The 18,501-nt window shown below is 35.6% G+C and overlaps 1 protein-coding gene across 18 annotated transcripts in view; it reads left to right on the forward strand.

The window, feature by feature from the left end:
• Nucleotides 1-18,161, forward strand: part of LOC115220684 (arf-GAP with GTPase, ANK repeat and PH domain-containing protein 1) — a 220,308-nt gene extending 202,147 nt beyond the window's left edge. For 16 of the 18 annotated variants that reach the window (XM_029790803.2, XM_029790808.2, XM_029790807.2 and 13 more), the window contains 9 exons: nucleotides 7,020-7,172; nucleotides 8,780-8,853; nucleotides 8,949-9,026; nucleotides 9,560-9,644; nucleotides 10,639-10,756; nucleotides 12,507-12,611; nucleotides 12,839-12,926; nucleotides 14,335-14,502; nucleotides 17,211-18,161. In XM_029790803.2, coding sequence (XP_029646663.1) covers nucleotides 7,020-7,172; nucleotides 8,780-8,853; nucleotides 8,949-9,026; nucleotides 9,560-9,644; nucleotides 10,639-10,756; nucleotides 12,507-12,611; nucleotides 12,839-12,926; nucleotides 14,335-14,502; nucleotides 17,211-17,408 — 1,067 coding nt within the window. In that variant the 3' untranslated portion in view covers nucleotides 17,409-18,161. The remainder of the gene's footprint in view (nucleotides 1-7,019; nucleotides 7,173-8,779; nucleotides 8,854-8,948; nucleotides 9,027-9,559; nucleotides 9,645-10,638; nucleotides 10,757-12,506; nucleotides 12,612-12,838; nucleotides 12,927-14,334; nucleotides 14,503-17,210) is intronic. The other 2 variants (XM_029790806.2, XM_036510437.1) reach the window with 1 other exon arrangement.
• Nucleotides 18,162-18,501: the final 340 nt, after the last annotated feature.

Below are 18,501 nucleotides of genomic sequence, written 5' to 3' on the forward strand. Positions count from 1 at the left end.
CAACCTAGTGTTCCTTATTTATTTGGCATTTCGATATTTGATCACTGCAGTTTTTGCAGTGAGGTCATCAGCCGTTTCATCATCATGATTTTTTTTTTCTTATTTCCTCCATTCTGCTTATGTAGATCTAGCAGTGTAGAAGCTGAAACCTTTTTACAAATTCAAAAAATATGCAATTTGTATTGCAGATTGCCTGACCCTGCCTTCCTCTCTCCACACACTGAACCGTTTTTTTCCTTCCTTCCAATCCTATACTCTACGGTTGTTGCTCTTTTACTCTCCAGCTCTTCTGGCCATTTCTTCATTATTGGGACTCATAACCGAAAGCCTCTTGTGTAATACTTTGCCTTGCCTGATTGAAAACATCAAAACATAACACATGTCTTCACTATCTTAAGATTTCTCCCTGATTTTCCTCATCTCATGAATCTTTACTTTCTGAAATGAATCACCAGAAAAGAAGGGAGGAATCAGTGCTTGAAAAATTGTGGTTGCAAAGCTTTGAAATTCCTGCTGACTAATATCCAACAGCAATGCTTCGTCACCATCAGAAATCACTTCAAAATAATGAGTAGAGAAATGACCATCTCTCCTCTTCTCAAGCCATCTTTAAATATTTGGATTCTTTTTCACATATATTTCAGACATATTTCTTTTCATTCCCTTCTATACCGAAATGTCTCTAAGAACATTCTTATTCTTAAAGCTGGTACCAGTATTCTTCCCTTCACACTTTCTACTTTGTCAAACTAGTCACTGTCATTTAGCTACAGCCATACTGGAGCACTGGCTTCAACAGTTCTTTTAGTCAATCATATTGACTTCAGTACACAGTTTCAGATTTGGGTTATCAATTTTTGTTTATTGAATAATGTTATTCCTCTTTTATGGACACTTCTCTATATATCTACAGATGCATTACTTGGACACAATGGTCAGTGTTGAATCCTGGAGTATCAGTAGGTGTGTCAGGTCTTACAACATGTACCCTCATCCAGGCAATTCAACCTAAGTTTATCAAGTCTAGGCCTGTGTCCAGGTGTCAATCTGTTGACCTTTCCAAGTATCTCTTTTCACCTAGAGCCGTCTAGGAGCTTTCTTAGCAGCCTCTATGTTGTTCTTCATGGCTCTTCTTTCGTTCATTTCTCTAATGCCCATGCCTTCATAGGCCTTACTCAGGGAATGACTTGTGATCCCCTTGACTACCCGCTTCCAGTGGCAAGCTCCTGGTTCTCCACCAACTGTTATGGCAGTCCTCTACCAATTCTTGACACCTGATTCCCTTCCTCTCCTTTGTATCTCCTGCATCCTCATCTCCTAGGGTACAGTTAACTCCAATACAATTAGATGTCATGTCTGAGAAACTAAGATGACATCTTAGCACATTACCACCACCACCATCTCTCTCTCTCTCTCTCTCTCTCTCCCTGTGGTAAACATATATCTCCTCTATGGTAAGACAACTCTTTCTGTCATGCTCAAATCTCTTATCACCAGGCACAAAACGACCATCTCCAGTACTCTCCACTTCTCAAAGGGTCTTTGTCTTGCAAGTCAATTGATACCTTGCCAGTGCTGGTGCCGCATAAAAAGCACCCAGTTCACTCTGTAAAGTGGTTGGCATTAGCAAGGGCATTGGCCAGCCATAAAAAGCCATGCCAAAACAGACAAAATGGAGCTTGGTGCATTTTCCAGGCTTATCAGCTTCATGTCAAACCATCCGACCCATGCCAGTATGGAAAACAGGCATTAAATGGTGATGACGAGGATTTGACAATGAGCTGTATCTGTGATGCAGTTTGGGTCCTTAGTTATAGTCCTTTTACCACATGAAACATCAATGTGTTGCAGCGCTAAATTACCCTCACTCTAAAATGTGTCAGTCCATTCAAATTGAACTACTCTATATGTATGGATATATGTGTGTGTGTGTGTGTGTGTATATACACACACACACACACACACACACACCCTAGGGTTGTTACTTCTTATCTAAGATTGCTCTTTCGTAGCGAAGTGTTTAGCTGGCAATTCCAAGTTGACTTTTTTTTTTGTTTTTGAAGGCATTTAATCAATTTGCATCTTAATTTAACTATTTTATATTTTTCTTTATTTCTTTCTGCTCTCAAAACATTCACAATAATTCTTCTTCACTGTATTCTTTCAGTACAGTTTGCTTGTTGTTTTTTAATTGAACAATCACTTTCAATATTGTGATCTCAATCTTAATATGACAATCAATTTTAATGATTAAATCAAATATGAAAGAAAACCAAACAAATTCTGTTGTATTAACATTGGGATGAAGAAGGTGAGCTGGCAGAATTGCCAGCAAGCTGGGCAAAATGCTTAGCAGCCTTTCATCTGTCTTCGTGCTTTGAGTTCAAATTCCACCAAGGTTGACTTTGCCTTTCATCCATTCAGGGTTGATAAAATAGGTACCAGTGGAGTACTGGGTGGGGGGTGTTATGGAGTTGACTTATCCCCTCCCACTAAGTTGCTGATCTTGTGCCAGAATTTGAAATTAGTTTTAACATTTGGGTCAGTACCATCTGTATATGAAAAACACTACTTCTCTGAAATGGAAAGAGAAATGTGAGGATCTAATGAGTTGTTCAGTATTGGTTTCATTGTTTCTTTGGTAATTTAATAGTAACCGATTCCAGAAATATCCTTATTATAACAGAGCTTATGTGCAGTGAGCTGGCAGAGTTGTTAGCACATCTGACAAAATGCTTTGTAACAGTTCTTTTGACAAATTACATTCTCAGTTCTAATTCTACCAAGGTCAACTTTGCCTTTCCTCCTTTTGGGGTTGTTAAAATTTTAAGTACCAGTTGAGCACTGGAGCCGAAGCAATCAGCTAACTCTCTTCATTTAAAATATTGCTAGTTTTCTATCAACGTGTAAAACCTTATGTGTAGTCCAAATTTTGTCTGTCCCCACCGCTCCCTTGGCCACCTACAATAACTTCCCTAACTAAGGCATACCTTTGAGCTGACCTACCTCTTACCTGAATGCTCCTTTTCACTGAAGGAATGAAATCAAAAATGTCAGATGGAGAGCACCGTTTTCTGCTGCTGTTGCTCTACCATTTCCTAATGATGTTTTCTCTCATTAAAAGTGGTGTCAGTGTATGGAGGCAGGTGTTATGTTCCAAAAAGGAGTTTTTTCTACTTAGTGTTCAATCTCCTGGGAAATTGTCGTGCCAGATCTCTGTCCAGTTACACCCTACTGGCTTAAATAAAGGTTATATTGGACAATGTGATTTCTGATATACAGAGTCATGTGTTGGTCATGAGTGGAATGTCCTTCATCATAGATTTAGTCAATCATGGTTGATGTAAGACTTAATGACAACAACCCACCAGTTTGTTTTAAATTGTCAAAGAGAAAACCTCTCTGCGGTTGCTCAATATGTTAAAGGTAACAGCCAAATTTCTCTTGAGTAACACTATATTGTCTGAAGTTAAAAGGGGCATTGAACAGTGCATGTATGTGTGTGTTTGGGCGTATGACAAACTTGGAGAAAACTTACTGGATGGAAGTGTTTTTCCTTGTAAAAATAAATGATTGTTTTATTAAATTAGGTTGTAAAGAATATTTAATGACTCCGTCTCACCATGTTTTTGATATATTCTGGTGGCATTTCATTGTAACATCTGCATGTACACACAAGTTAACAAACTGATGTAAAACAGTCATTCAAACAGAATCCCATTAGAACTGTGTCCAGCTTCGTGGCATAAAATTATTCCATTATTTGAAATAGTTGATATTTAGTCATATAAGTATTAAATTATGCAAACTAGTTGAGATAAAAAAAAAGTGTCTGCTTTCATCTCCATTAATGTATATAGAAAGTTGTCCACTAATGTTTACCCCATTCCTATATTACTAAGCATTTCCTTAGTATACAGGAAATAGTAGTTATAATGTAACTAGTAGAGTATAATATTCCTACGATATGACTCACAAAAGTAAACTATAACTTTTCTCTTTTACAGTTAGTATAGTAATATTATTCACTTTTTTTATGTATTTGTTGTATTTTTAATTTGCATGTGTCTTAAATCTTTATACGTTTAACTTTATGAGATAAATTGAACTAAAATTCACTTTTCATTTTGTTTCTTTTTGTTTTTGCATTTTGTTTTGTTTTGTTTTTTTTGTTTTTTTTTTGTCTAACCTAATTTTCTCTAATATTCTTTATATTATTTTTCTCTGTATATTCCATGAATTTTCCCTCTGCATTATGTTGCCTTGTTTGTATCACCCTGACTGCTTTTTCCACATGCTCATTATACAGTTCTTCATTGGTCCCTTATTCTGTTAATAATTCCTTGAACCATCTTTAAGCTCCTTACATTGACATGGTGCACTTGTTTTCCTGTGTATTTGTATATTCAGAGGCTTTCTTTGTTTAGGGGTTGGGTAAAAGAAGAGGAGGAGTAACTATGAAACAAGATTGTGTGTAATGTTCCAGTAATCATTAAAAAAGGAAAAACTCATTATCAAACTCTAAATTCACTTTCAGTGCTTTGGATTATTGTACACACTTGACATCAATTTATGCTATCAACAAAATCCTAACTAACACACCCTCGTGTCACATTCTCGGATATTCTCTCTTCATATATCCTACTTACTCACTACACTTCAGTGGGATCTTACTGAGGTCCTCCCCTAACTGCCCTCGGCAAACTCTTCAATATTACTTGACTTGTACTTGTTGTTATTCTATACATATTTGATATCATAGCCAAGTCAGAAATGATTAGAGGATTGGCAAAAACATTTGAGCAACAGACAAAACGTGTTGCCATATTCGTTCTGGTTCTCTATGTTGTGAGTTTTAATCCTACTGAGAGGAACTTTACCTTTCATCCTACCAGGGTTGATAAAATAAAGTACCAGCTAAATACTGAGGTTGATTAAATGAAATCAGTAAACAAAGAATGAAAGTGTGGCATTGTGTCAATGTTAGAAACATTATTATCATTATCATCATTGTTGTCATCATCATCATCGTTTAACGTCCGTTCTCCATGTTAGCATGGGTTGGACGGTTCGACCGGGGATCTGGGAAGCCAGAAGGCTGCACCAGGCTCCAGTCTTATCTGGCAATGTTTCTACAGCTGGATGCCCTTCCTAACGCCAACATTGTAATTATGATAAATAATGTTAGAGTAACTAGGAAGTTGAGATTTATTTTATGATTATTTAGCTTAATGCTGTGATGTACTGAAACTGATTCAGGCACCATAATCACACACCCAAAGACTCTTTTTTTTTTTTTCTCTTACTGAAAGGAAATCAATATTATCAAAGCACTGGAAACGACCAATATAGTCCGGCAGCAGGCTTAATATATTCTCCACTCAAGTTTTGTCCTTCACTCAACTATGTTCAAATCCTGTCTCAGTAAAACAAATACAAGTGATACATACACTGGGATTGAATCAATACACCCTACACCCACCTCTTACGAATAGGGATATTGTGAGGAATCATTCATATTAATGTTGTCTTCAGTTTATGTAGATACACCTTTGCTTTAGTTGTATGCTTATACTCCATAATACAATAGGCAAGTCTGAGTTGTTTACTTTTTATTGATAAAACCAATATTTTCTAGACATTTCTATCTCTCTCCCTCTCTCCATAAACATGTGTGTTTGTGTGTGTATAAATACACATACACATATTTGTGTGCATGTGCTGCTTAAGATTCGTTACTTGGCACTATATAAATTTATCATCCAATTCACTGGGCGAAAGGAAAACAAATGAGGAAGAATGTCAAAAATCAAGGCAAATTTCTTTTAAAAAAAAGGAGCCAGAATGTGGATAAGGGGTCAGGATATGTGTGTGTGTGTATTTTTTATGTATTCTCATAAGAGGTGATACATACAGAGAGAGAGAGAGGGGAGGGGGTTGATGAGGTAAACATAAAAATAGAATTCAATACCTGTGTCTGTGTGTTTTTTTTTTATTAATGTGGCAAAACTTAGAGTGTCTTTAGTCTTAGAGTTTCATGCATTGATGCTTATCAAACTAGTCTAAAATCGGTGGGTCCATATATTTATATACCAGTGATAATGGAATTTTGCTGGATTGTTCTGGAACAAACTATAAAACCAATTACAATGTCACCTGGATAATTCATATTTTCCAAATGGTTTGTCTGTTACTGTGTTCAATCATCATCATCATCATCATCAACATTTGGTTTCCATGTAGGCATGGGTTAGCTGGTTTGACTGGCGCTAGTAAGCTTGAGAGCTGTGCCAGGTTCCAGTTTGTTTTGGCTTGGTTTCTACAAATGGATGCCCTTCCTATTGCCAACCACTCTACACAGTATACTGGGTGCCTTTTATGTGTCATCAACTCACAAAACTCTTGGCCCTTGAGTCACTCTGTAACTTCTGCCAATTATTACTAAAACGTGTGTGTGTGTGTGTGTGTGTGTGTGCATGCCAGTTATATATATATATAACTGGCACACCGTAGGTTATTTCAACAAGTGTTGCAGTTCATCTGATGAGTGAAACAACCTGCAAGTGACCGAGGACTCCACAGGCATGTTCACCCTCAATGTAGTTCTATGGGAGCTTCATTGTAACACAGAATGTGATGAGGCAGACCCTTTGTAATTACAAGTACAACTCATTTTTGCCAGCTGAGTGGACTGGATCAACAGAAATAGAGTATCTTGAACAAGGACACAATGTGCTACCAGGAATTGAACTCCTGGCCTTACAGTCATGAGCTGAATGCCCTAACCACTATGCCACTTGTCTCTTTATTTATGATCTACTACTTCAACAACTTTTATTGGTTTTGTTATTTTTTTTCTCTTCATCTGCCATTGAACTGTTTTCCTAATCCTCTCTTCTGTGAAATCTCATACTTTCTGCAGAACTTTCTAGATTTGTAAAACGGAAACAGAAACGTTAGAATAATGTATTAATAGAAATGTTTCAGACTTCATTTCTTATTCATTTTTCTCTTTTCAGGAATTCCAAACGGCAATGCTGGGGATTCATTTTTATCAAAATCAGGTGATAATAAAAATATAGGGTCAAAAACGGAAACTCCTAATGTGAAGAAACGACATAGACGAGCAAAAAGTGGAGGCCTTAAAAGTATTGATCCTAGTCAGTTAGACGGTAAGTTCTAACAACTCCTTGCTTTTCTGCTGTGTCTTCCATTTTACATGTAACATAATTGGGAATATATGTCAGCACCAACTGCAGTTTGGAATGTATTTTCTGTTGTTAAATAATAGATATGTATTTATATTTCGTTTTTGGATTTGGTTTGCAAGATTCTTTATATGAGTTTGTGTGTTGAAGCATATTCCGTTGTGTCTGTGGAGAGTCATTTTCTTTTTGTGCCTTATAAATTTTACCGGTGAGTGTGTTACATTATAAGGCACAAAAAGAAAATGACTCTCCCCAGACACAACAGGACATGTATTGAGTTGTGAGTGCTAAGCATTTTTTTGTTATTATTTTGCCTTAATAATTAACATACAAAAACCATACAAGAAAAATGATAAATTCAGTTTATTCTGTTTTGAATAAACTAACAGAGAGATGTTGGACTTTTCAAGCCTCAATGTGGACAATTACAGCAGAGTAACTGTGAACAAGAACTGATACAAATAGAGGCAGTCTTTTTATCTTGATACCAAAAACCTCTCTAGTCTCAGGGCTGTAATAAAATCACTCACTCCATGAAAATTGTATTTTACAAAAAGTAGAGGAAGCCATTGAGGCAGGGAACGTGAGGCTCTGCCAGGCACAGCGCAAGAGGACGGTTCCTGTGAATAAGATCTGATATCTTAAAGAAGGGATTCTTTAGTATTGATACCAACTTGTCCAGTGCCAGTTACATGACCAAATACCTGCAACCTATGCTGTAACATGTTTGGCAATAGGAAGCACACCTGTTTGCAAGAATTTAGCCAAAAGGAAACCTGACAATAACAGGTTGGCAGTTGTCTCTCTTGTTCCGTGTACTTTGATGATGGAAAACCTCAACAGGTAGTGCCATGGAACAAACGCATGACAGCATGGAACAATAAATAGTTTGGTTATGTTACTATTCCTAGGTGGGGCAGTGGCAGCAGTGGTGGTGGCTATCACAGGGGAAACTGGCATGGTTGGATTAGTTAGTGTTAGAATTGTGTCTCTTCAATGGTTATTTCTAATAGGGTGACCCTAGCATGAAGGTGATATTTTTAATAATTGTTTTAGTGATTTTAATCTACTTATCCATTTATTCTACTATTCTTTCAACCCCCTTCATAGATTTCTCTTATTTAATTTTATATGATTTATCGTTTAGATTTAATCATTTCACAATCTTAAATTTCTCTGCTAATTCTTCCTTATGAGCATAGTATTTCCTCTCATTCTCATCTTCCTCCTTTTTCTTTCCCAGCTTCATTTCTCAAATTTCTGATGCTTAAACTCTATATTCTTCGTCTCGTCTTCATTTAACATGCATTTGATGAGATTATATGAGCAGGACATTGCTGTTTGAAACAGAAGGATTTACTAAATCATTATTAATTTTTGGCAGTATAATATTTTAAATCCTTTCTCAGATAATGACCAAATAGTGACCCCCAACCCTTCAAATCTATCCACATCTGAGACAGAGAAAAATATTATTATGTTCCTTTCAATGTTTGTTGTTGACTCCTGTAAACATTAAAAAAAAAGTGGATGATAAAACAATGATGATACTTTTATTTTTTTGCCCCCAGATTCTGATGGTTATGAATTTATCATTGTTTCACTTGATAGCAAGCAATGGCATTTCGAAGCTCAGAGTGTAGAGGTATGGTTGTCAGTTTCATTGTTCTTTCATTGTGTAATATCTTTCTTGTGTTTAATTACAGATTTTATGTGTGTTATTTCATTCCTTGTTTGTAGGAACGTGATGAATGGGTGAGTGCTATTGAACAACAGATCCTGTCCAGTCTCCAGGCAAATGAAAGCTGTAAGGCAAAGGTAATTAAATCTATGGTTACTCGTTATACACAGTTGAACTACATTTCCATTATCAATAAATTAAAATAAAGATTTTCTTTTTTGTTGTTTTCATTCTTAAGATTTCATTTTATTTTATCAATTGATATTTAATTCATGTCTTCAAGAGAATCAGTGTCAAAGCCAATCCAAATTTCTTGTAATCATCATAGTCTTAAGGAATTGTTTGAAATCATTGCAGTGATATTGTTGAATAAAATAATGTTTGTAGCAAGAATTTTCTGCCTCTGTCATTTTACTGTAAAAGTTCAGATAACATCTAACAGATTATTTGGGTTAAATGGCTTTTTTATTATGACCCAAGTCACATACCAGCAGTATCATGAAGTTCTTTAAGACTGCCCTGCTTTGATCTATAGGGTATCTTTTCTCTGTCTGCCTATCCTCTTTTCTCCTTATATGGAGATAATCACATTCTTTCAGGCTTAAGAACCCTTTTCAATCATCTTTCTTTTTTCCTAGGATTTGATTTGTTTGTCGTTTTCTATTTTCAGAATACCAGTGCAACTGACCCAGCCAGTATTCAGGCTATTCGCAATGTGCGAGGAAATAACTGCTGTACAGATTGTGGAGCAACCAGTAAGTAAAATTTCTTTTATTTGCTTTGAATCTAGTGTAAAAAGTTGACAGAATGAGATGAATTAGTTTGCTGTGAAGAAGCGGGGAATTTCTAACTATTCCAGTCTGAGAAAGATTAAATATATCCTGAATCTGTTTCATCTTTGTCTGACGAAGACGCCTAACTAAAACATTAAAATGATCTTCATTATGTCAAATTGATTTATTTAATTTTTTTGTCTTTAATATTTGCTGATACAAACCTTCACTAACTCTGCTGTTTCACTTTGAATTAAGTATAATTTAATTGCTCATCATTTTGTAGCTAATAAGGTAACCACATCTTTTCTTTGTATAAAAGATTAAAAGAGAATCCTGCATTTATAATGTAATTCAGTGTGTCTCCAATCATCTCACTGGATTTGCTATTTTTATTTTCAAGCAGAGGATTAGACTTTCAAAACAATAAGAGACATTTAAAAATTACTTAGAATTATTATGAATTCAGCATTTTTATATAATTTTAGGCTTACTGATATAGAAAATATTTGAATAAAATATAACATTGTGCTTTTAACCCTTTGGCATTTAAACCAGCTATATCTGGCCCAAATATTCTACTTGTTTTGTGTTTAAAGTAGCCAGGCTCAGCCTATCGTACCTACCCAACAATGTCCTACTAAAGATAAACAGTTGTATCATTGAAATCTCAAATCTATGAGACAATATGCATGGTTAATTCAAAACTATGCGAATAAATAAACATAATATGAATGCTGAAGGGTTAAATATATATTTGTTGATCTTGGTTAATTGTAGATGCTTTCTATCTTGTAGACCCAAAGGTAGCGAAACAAAATCTTTGATGGCAGCTATTCACTTTTGACCATTGTTGTGTTTGTGTTTATGTAATCAATACCTTTAATTAACCTTACGCTAATTAAAGAAATAATATGTTGCTCATATGAAACTGCATTTCTTATAACTGCAAATATTCTTGATGGAATTTTTATAGATCCTGACTGGGCCAGTATAAATCTTGGTGCTCTTATATGCATTGAATGCTCAGGAATTCATCGGAACCTTGGAACCCACCTCTCTCGAGTACGGTCACTTGATCTAGATGAATGGCCGTAAGTATAGCTTTCTGTTGTATTTTTAAATGACTCTGAAAAAAATTTTGTATATAATTTCAAGATTAGCAATCAGGTTAACTGTTTTAGAAGAATAAAAACCATTTTAAAAACAACTTGGAGAAAGTTCAGGGAGCTATTACTTCTGTTCATAACATGTTTTGTCTTCAAATGGAAGGACAGCTTGTATGATGCTTGTATTATGAAGTGCTTTATTACATAGTAGAGAGATACGGGCTCTGCATGCAGAGGATTGGGAAAGACTTGGAAATAAAGACAAAATTGTATTAGTGAGTATGAGCAACAAAGTATAAATAAACTGAGAGAAAAACTAAATCTAAGAGAAATCAGATGTAGTGTGCAAAAGACTGATATGATATGGACATGTAATGTATAGGGAAATTAGTAGTCATATATATATAAGATGTACCCAGGGTAAGCTGTGGACTCATAAGAGGTGCAGCAATATCAAAGGAAGGCTAACTGGGAAGATAGGTTTTGTATGTGGCAGATGCTCAGGAGCAATAAACACTGAAAATGTGCAGAGAACAACTTCCGTCACATTCCATGGAGAAAAACTAGAAGTAGTTCAGGCGGTACTGGCAATGACCTCACTCAAATCTTTTACACATGCCACCGGCACAGGTGCCAGTAAGGCGTTGCTGGTAACGATCACGCTCAAATGGTGTCTTTTACATGCCACCGGCACGGAGGCCAGATAGCCGCTCTGGCAACGATCACACTTGCATGATGCTCTTAATACCCTACTAGCACGGGGCTCGAGTGCCACTCCTTTTTATTTTCCACCTCTGTGATGTTTTTTTTTTTCTCTCACTTTATGTAGCATTCTTTACTCATCACTGGTCACCTATTCTTAGTATGTGCACTCACCCTGCACCAGTTCTATTAACTCTCTCCACCCACCTCTCTGTGTGTGATATAAGACGCGACTGGCAAAATCAACTAACGAATCAATATTTAGATCAGCTATTACTAAATAAAGGTGTGTGCACACATGCACACACAAATATAATGGCTGTACTATTTGTACGATATACTGCTGTCTTTTTCATTATTGTTTATTTAACCAAGACTCTTATTTGATTTGTTAACATTCAACCTCAGTTAAACGAGCATTTATAACAGTTCATTGTCTTTGGATTAGGACATCTATTGACCACTAGTTTACTTAATGCAATAAACATTTCTGTTAATTGCTAGCCTAATTAATGAGATCCCACAGCCCTTGATATTGACTCTATTTTCATATTCTACAAAGTATTGCAGTCTTTTATTTCCTTTCCTTTCTACAAATCATTCTCCTTTGTTTTTTATTACTGTAGTCCTGCTGAAAATTTAACACTTGTCTATTACTTTTGTTAGCATAAATATATTTGTTTTTATTTTTTCTTGGTTTTAAGTTTTCCTTACAAATCAAACAGACTTTAAAATATGGATCTGATAATATGTTTTGAGTATGCTTGAATATTCAGTCATTCTCCCAAAACTGATGAAGAGAATGCAATCAAAAGCAAAGTTCTGATTAATAATTGCTAAGATTTAAATATGTAAATCACTTGTGTCCTTTTGGTATAATCAGAACACCCCTTCCATATTCTCTACAGCTCTCACAGAGTTATTCATTTAACACATCGTTAGTTATATAAAACTATTCTGTTAATAAACTGTATACTTTAACCATCAAAACAGCTACAATAATGGAGTAAAAAGCATTTTATTTGTGTTGCAGAGTTGAACATATTCAAGTTATGACCTCTATTGGCAACATTATAGTGAATTCTGTATGGGAAGCAAGTCTCAAAGGTCGATCCAAACCTGGTGTAAATGCCTCTCGGTAAGAAAAATAAACAGTTTACTAAATATTTGTTTTATTCTAATCGATTTAATTTTCTCATCAGTTTAACAATTGTAGAAATAATTCTATATATCTCGGTAATGTTATTTATATAGTTTTAAAAATGGCCATATTGACAAAGGCTTATTATTACAGCTCTAAAATTGTAATTTATTAATCTTTATTTGCTAAAATTGTTACTCAAGGCCTTCAATTTCTTTTTTCAGAGAGGACAGAGAAAAGTGGATTCGAGCCAAATATGAGTGCAAAGAATTTCTCCCGCCCCCACCCTATGTTGATATCCCCCTCAATCAGGTGTGTTTTATATCTAATTAGTAAAATTTTTAAATTCAATTTCTTTATGTCATTTACAGATGAATTTGTTAAGTTGGTTTCTTTTGATTTGGCTTAGTAAGCAGGAGAATAAAGAGTGATAGGCATAGGCCCTTTGTAGGCCTTCCTAGACTTGCAAAGATGATGAAATTGATCTTTTGTTTAAACACCTGGAGGTTGATGCCTGTCCAGAGGATCACAGTTATTAAAAGATGTTTAATATGAGGATTTAGAGTAAGGATGACAAGAAGCGGATGACTAGCAAGCTTGGATGATCTTGGACTGTGGACAGTTCACAGTTTATTTCAGAGGCACTAGAATGTTGTAGCAGAAGTAACAAGTTAGTTCTGAAATAATTATGGCTTTTAAACATCAAAGTTAAAGTTATATATCTCAGTACAGAATCTATTATGTGAAATAGCAGCCATTAGAACCTCTACATTTTTGACAACAAGGAACAAGTCTGTTTATTCTGGTAACATAGAATTTTGAAATCATGGAACTGATGAATTCTTCTAATGCATTTTGAGCCAATGTTTGATTGTTGAAGACTTTATTTTGCCAGAAGTCATTGAAATGATTGAAAAAAAATGGTATTTGGTGAGAAATGTCTGGAACAAGCTGGCTGACATACAAAAGGCAAACTATATGTGGCTTGTTTCAGAAATGTTAGTTTGTGTGATAGTGTGCCTTGAGTGAATAGAGAAGAATGAGCTGAATATACAGGGCTGGATTAACCATTGAGCAAAATGAGCACATGCTTTGGGCTTCAAGGGGGAACACTACAAAAATAGTAAATGGTTTGGGGCACGAAAGAAATCACTTTAAACTTGCTAAAATAATATTTGAAGTGGTTTATATGATTAGAAATATAATTTTGAAGTGTTCATGGTATCATAATGAAGATCTGATCAAAGACTTAGCAATTAAAACAAGTCGGAGGAAACTTTTCGAATATAATTAAAGTGAAAGTATACAAAAATTAACATCATTTTCCAGCTTATTGTTAGTTTTGTTTCATTTTGGAAAATAATTTATTTTATGGTTTATTATCGTTTATATTTTGAATTATATATGGGGGACACCAAAATCTTTGAAGTGCTTAAGGCCTCTATGAGTTTTAATTCATTCCAGTGGGAATGATGCTAGGAACATCAGGAAAGGCTAACTTCAGGGGAGGTTGTCACTTTGTCAATTCATTATTTTGACTCAATCTGCTACCAAAGCTTTATCTGAAATAATTTTGTTTTTGTGTTTTAATTGTTTGTTATATAAAATAATTAAAAAAGTTAAAAATGCACCAAAAATATTTTTTACAATTTAAATATTCCTTGCTAATCATTGGTTAATTGTTTTTACATTAATTTTTTATTTCTTAATCTCATTACAGCAATTGATAGATGCCTTAGTCCGAGAAGATATTAGAAACATTATCTTGCTTTTGGGACATGCACGAGCTGAGGATATCAATGCCCCCTATAGCAAAGATGATGGACGTACAGCTTTGCATATAGCGGCTGCTTTAGGCAATGTCGTTTTTGTCCAACTACTTCTTTGGGTAAGCTTACTCATTTGAATTATTATTATTATTCATCGTTTAACGTCCGTTCTCCATGCTAGCATGGGTTGGACGGTTCGACCGGGGATCTGGGAAGCCAGAAGGCTGCACCAGGCTCCAGTCTTATCTGGCAATGTTTCTACAGCTGGATGCCCTTCCTAACGCCAACCACTCCGTGAGTGTAGTGGGTGCTTTTTACGTGCCACCCGCACATTATATTTCACTGCCAGTTGAATGTCTGTTGTGTAGTTATCTCAAGAGGCATTATTATCATCATCATCATCGTGTCCACATTTGCATACTTGCATGAATCAGACAAAACTTGTTAAGTCAGATTTATCGACTGCTGGATGCTCTTCCTGTTGCCAACCCTCACTTCTTTCTATTTCCTTTAATCCTTCAAACAATGAAGAACTCATTGGAGGCATGGCTATGTGATAAGAAGCTTTCTTACCAACCACATGGTCCTGGGTTCAGTCCCCCTACGTGGCACCTTGCACAAGTGTCTTCTACCATAGCCTCATGCCAGCCAAAGCCTTGTGAGTGGATTTGAAAGAAGCCTGTCATAGATGTGTGTGTGTGTGTTTCTGTGTTTGCTCCCCACCACCATCCTCCACTGTTCAACAGCTAGTGTTAGTGTGTTTAAATCTCCATAACTTAGCAGTTCAGCAACAGAGACCGCTAAAATCAGTACCAGGATTTAAGAAATAATATCTTGGAGTCAATTTGTTTGATTAAAACCCTTCAAAGTGGTGCCCCAGCATGGCCACATTCAAAGATGACTGAAACAAGTAAAAGATAAAAGAACTCAATGGCTGCACATATTTCCACATTATTTGTATGACATCGACCTTGCTTACAATTAGTGCAAAGGGAAAGGGACAAACACACACACATGATGAGCTTCTTACAGTTTCCCATTCGCTGGACATTGGTCACCTGCAATTGTAGTGGAAGACATCACTCAACAATATTCATACTGTAGAAGTGGTCCCACGTGCTTCTCAAGTAAACCTCTTAGTTACCCCAGCCATGTCTGTCCTCGTGCATCTAGAGAAAATGTAACCAAATACCAGAAAGAAAGAAGAAGAGGTACTGAGCTGTATTATTAGTGATGTTAAATACAATGTTGGTTATGAAATAATGTTATTTGTTTAATGATATATGCAGTAATTACTAAGAATACTCTTGCTGCTACGGGCAGTTCTATGTAGTATGAACAGTTTTTAAAAAAACCCATAAAAAATGTGTTAAAAGGAGATTACATTTGTTGTACAATTTCTGTGTATCTGTGTAAATCTCTTGTTAGACAGACTTGCGTCTACAGAAATGTAAATGTTTGTTTTGAAAAAGAATGGAACTGTGCAATGGTGAGAAAGAAATGCTAGTCTAGAAGCTGTTGGGATGGGGGTGGGGGACTGAAGATAAAATTCTTAAAACAAAACTGAAACAAAAGATAAATTGAATAAGCTAGCACTAGAAATGGTGATAATGTAATAAGATGACTTTGGCAATCCATGCCAAGAGGCAGAAGATATAAAAGAGAAAAAGAATGAAAAATTATAATAATTTTTATGAAGTAAAGCTAAAGCAATTACATAGAATTTAGCCTTCTTTTAGGATTCTCTAGATGCTGACATGGCCAAATAGTTGAGAAATTCATTTAATAATAACTAGCAGTATCGCCCGGCGTTGCTCGGGTTTGTAAGGGAAATAACTATATAAGCATTTTTAGAGAGTTATTTCCCTTGTAGATGCCAATTCGGGCTTTCTTAGCCATTTCTGTTTTGGTGTCTTCAAGCCATGAAGTCGTTGTTCTAAAAGAACGCTGGTCTCCTTGACAACGCTTTACGACGTTGATTTCCTTACACTCCCTTCCCCACAGCTTCACGAGGGAGGGAAGAAGGGGGAGAAGCAAACAGGTGCAGGTGTGACCATGGACGCCAACTCCGCCGCCATCGACACACGAAAAATTATGCATTAAAATGGAATAAAAAATGATGTTAAATTATTTTTAAAATCGTAGACTCATCGTAGACGCGCGCTAATACTCAGACGGGCTCGATATGAATCACGACTATAAGATACCCGAATTTGGTTAAACTGCACCGCAAAATGTGGGAGTAGTTAGGAATCTAAATCGAAGGGGACAGACACTCACACAACTACAGTTTTATATATATAGATGATGAGGTCCCATGTTTAATACTACTACTTGGTATCTTGTACAAAGGTATTTTACCATAGTCTTTAGTCAAGCCAAGCCTTGTGAGTGAAATTGGTTCAGTGGAAACTATGTTGAAGCCCATCAGGTGGACTGTGTCTGTAATTGAAAGGCCCAGCCTTGTCCCATACTCTATGATGCTGATTTTGACTGAAAATTAAGAGTAGACATGTCTCTGGAACACTTAATCTATGACATGTATTATCGGCTCATTTAATCTAACAGCTGAGGCCTCATTTATTGCCATCAACAGTCCATCATTATCATCATCATTATCTTCATTATAATTCCATTTACAGCTATGATACTTTATAGGAATATAAATCTCCTTTGTTGATACCAGATTTTGATTCCATCTGTTGTATAGAAAAATGTTAAGACAAATTATTTGTCACATATAATGCATTTTTAAAAAAAAAGTTTTGAAGCAAATCTAACATTTCACTCTTAAATGTTTCTAATTTTTCTTTCTTTATTTCTTCAGTACAACGCAAATGTCAAAGTGCTGGACCATGAAGGTCGTAATGCCTTGTGGTATGCTAGGGGTTCTGGTTCTCCAGAATGTGTCACTCTATTGCTCACAAATGGATGTCCAGAACATCCAACTTTACCACGGCGCCGAGGAAGTGTCCAACCGGGCAAAACCGACATGTTCGACAAGTTACCAGCAAGTGTTATTTAGTTTTCTTCTCATCTGGTGGCAGCTGATAATTTGGCATCAGCGGTTTGTAAAGAGAAAATCCTAAAAGACAGTTCCCCCCACTAGCTCTAGGGGGATCCTGAGTGGGATGAAAAACATGTCTGACTACACTGCAGTTGCTTTTCTAAGAGAGACATTATGTTGAGCTGATTGATTGGTCACCTGTAGCTAGCCTGATGTTTGAACCTGCTAATGAGGCTACTATATGAAGAGAATGCCAAATCTGTTACAGTATAACTTTGCTCTTCTTTTTCTACTTTTGGGACTAAATTTCTCTGGTAGCAAAGACGACGGCATGAAGCTTAGCAAAATGGCATGAGAGCTCATATATTTACTTCATTGAGGCATTCTGTAACTTGCTTAATAGAAAAGATTCTTTTTTTTTTTCCCCCCCTCAAAATGGTTAAACTAAAATTGTACATTTGCCATCAACACATTTTTAAATTCATTTCTCATTTTTTTATCATAGACACTCATTGTTTGAATATCACTCGCTTTGGTCAACGGTGATTTGAATTTTTTTTGTTCTTTTTCTTTTTTTTTTTTTTCTTTCCTTCTTCTCCTAGCCGAATGTGGTTCAGTATAATGTGTTATGATAAATGATGAAGCTTCAGAAGTCGTAGATTTTGAAATACCACAATTTACAAAAAAAAAAAAAAAAAAAAAAAAAAAATTGAAATGAAACATAGTCAAGGGCAAGGTTTTTTTCTTACCTGTTAAGCTTGTTTTTAAATTGAAAAAGAACAAAAAAAAATCAGCAACAGCAAAGAGATTAACGGCTAAAACTTTTTTTTTAATAACATTAAAAACTGAATAGAAGCAAGTTGTGTTAAAATGGTTTCTTTTTTCTTTTTTTTTTTTTTCCTCTGAGATCTTTAGTCTGCTGATAGCGTCTCCCCTTCTTAACTCTACGTTCGACTCCACCGTCTCATATATGCCATGGTGACCAACAGGGATTGGTAACCTTTACTGCCAAATCAGGTCTAAAGTGCAATTCTAAGCTGCCAAAGCAACATTGTTGGCTTGTGGCTGCAGTGCTTAATAATAATAATAATAATATAATAATAATAATATA

Source organism: Octopus sinensis, linkage group LG17 (genome assembly GCF_006345805.1).
Source record: "Octopus sinensis linkage group LG17, ASM634580v1, whole genome shotgun sequence".
NCBI lineage: Eukaryota > Metazoa > Mollusca > Cephalopoda > Octopoda > Octopodidae > Octopus > Octopus sinensis.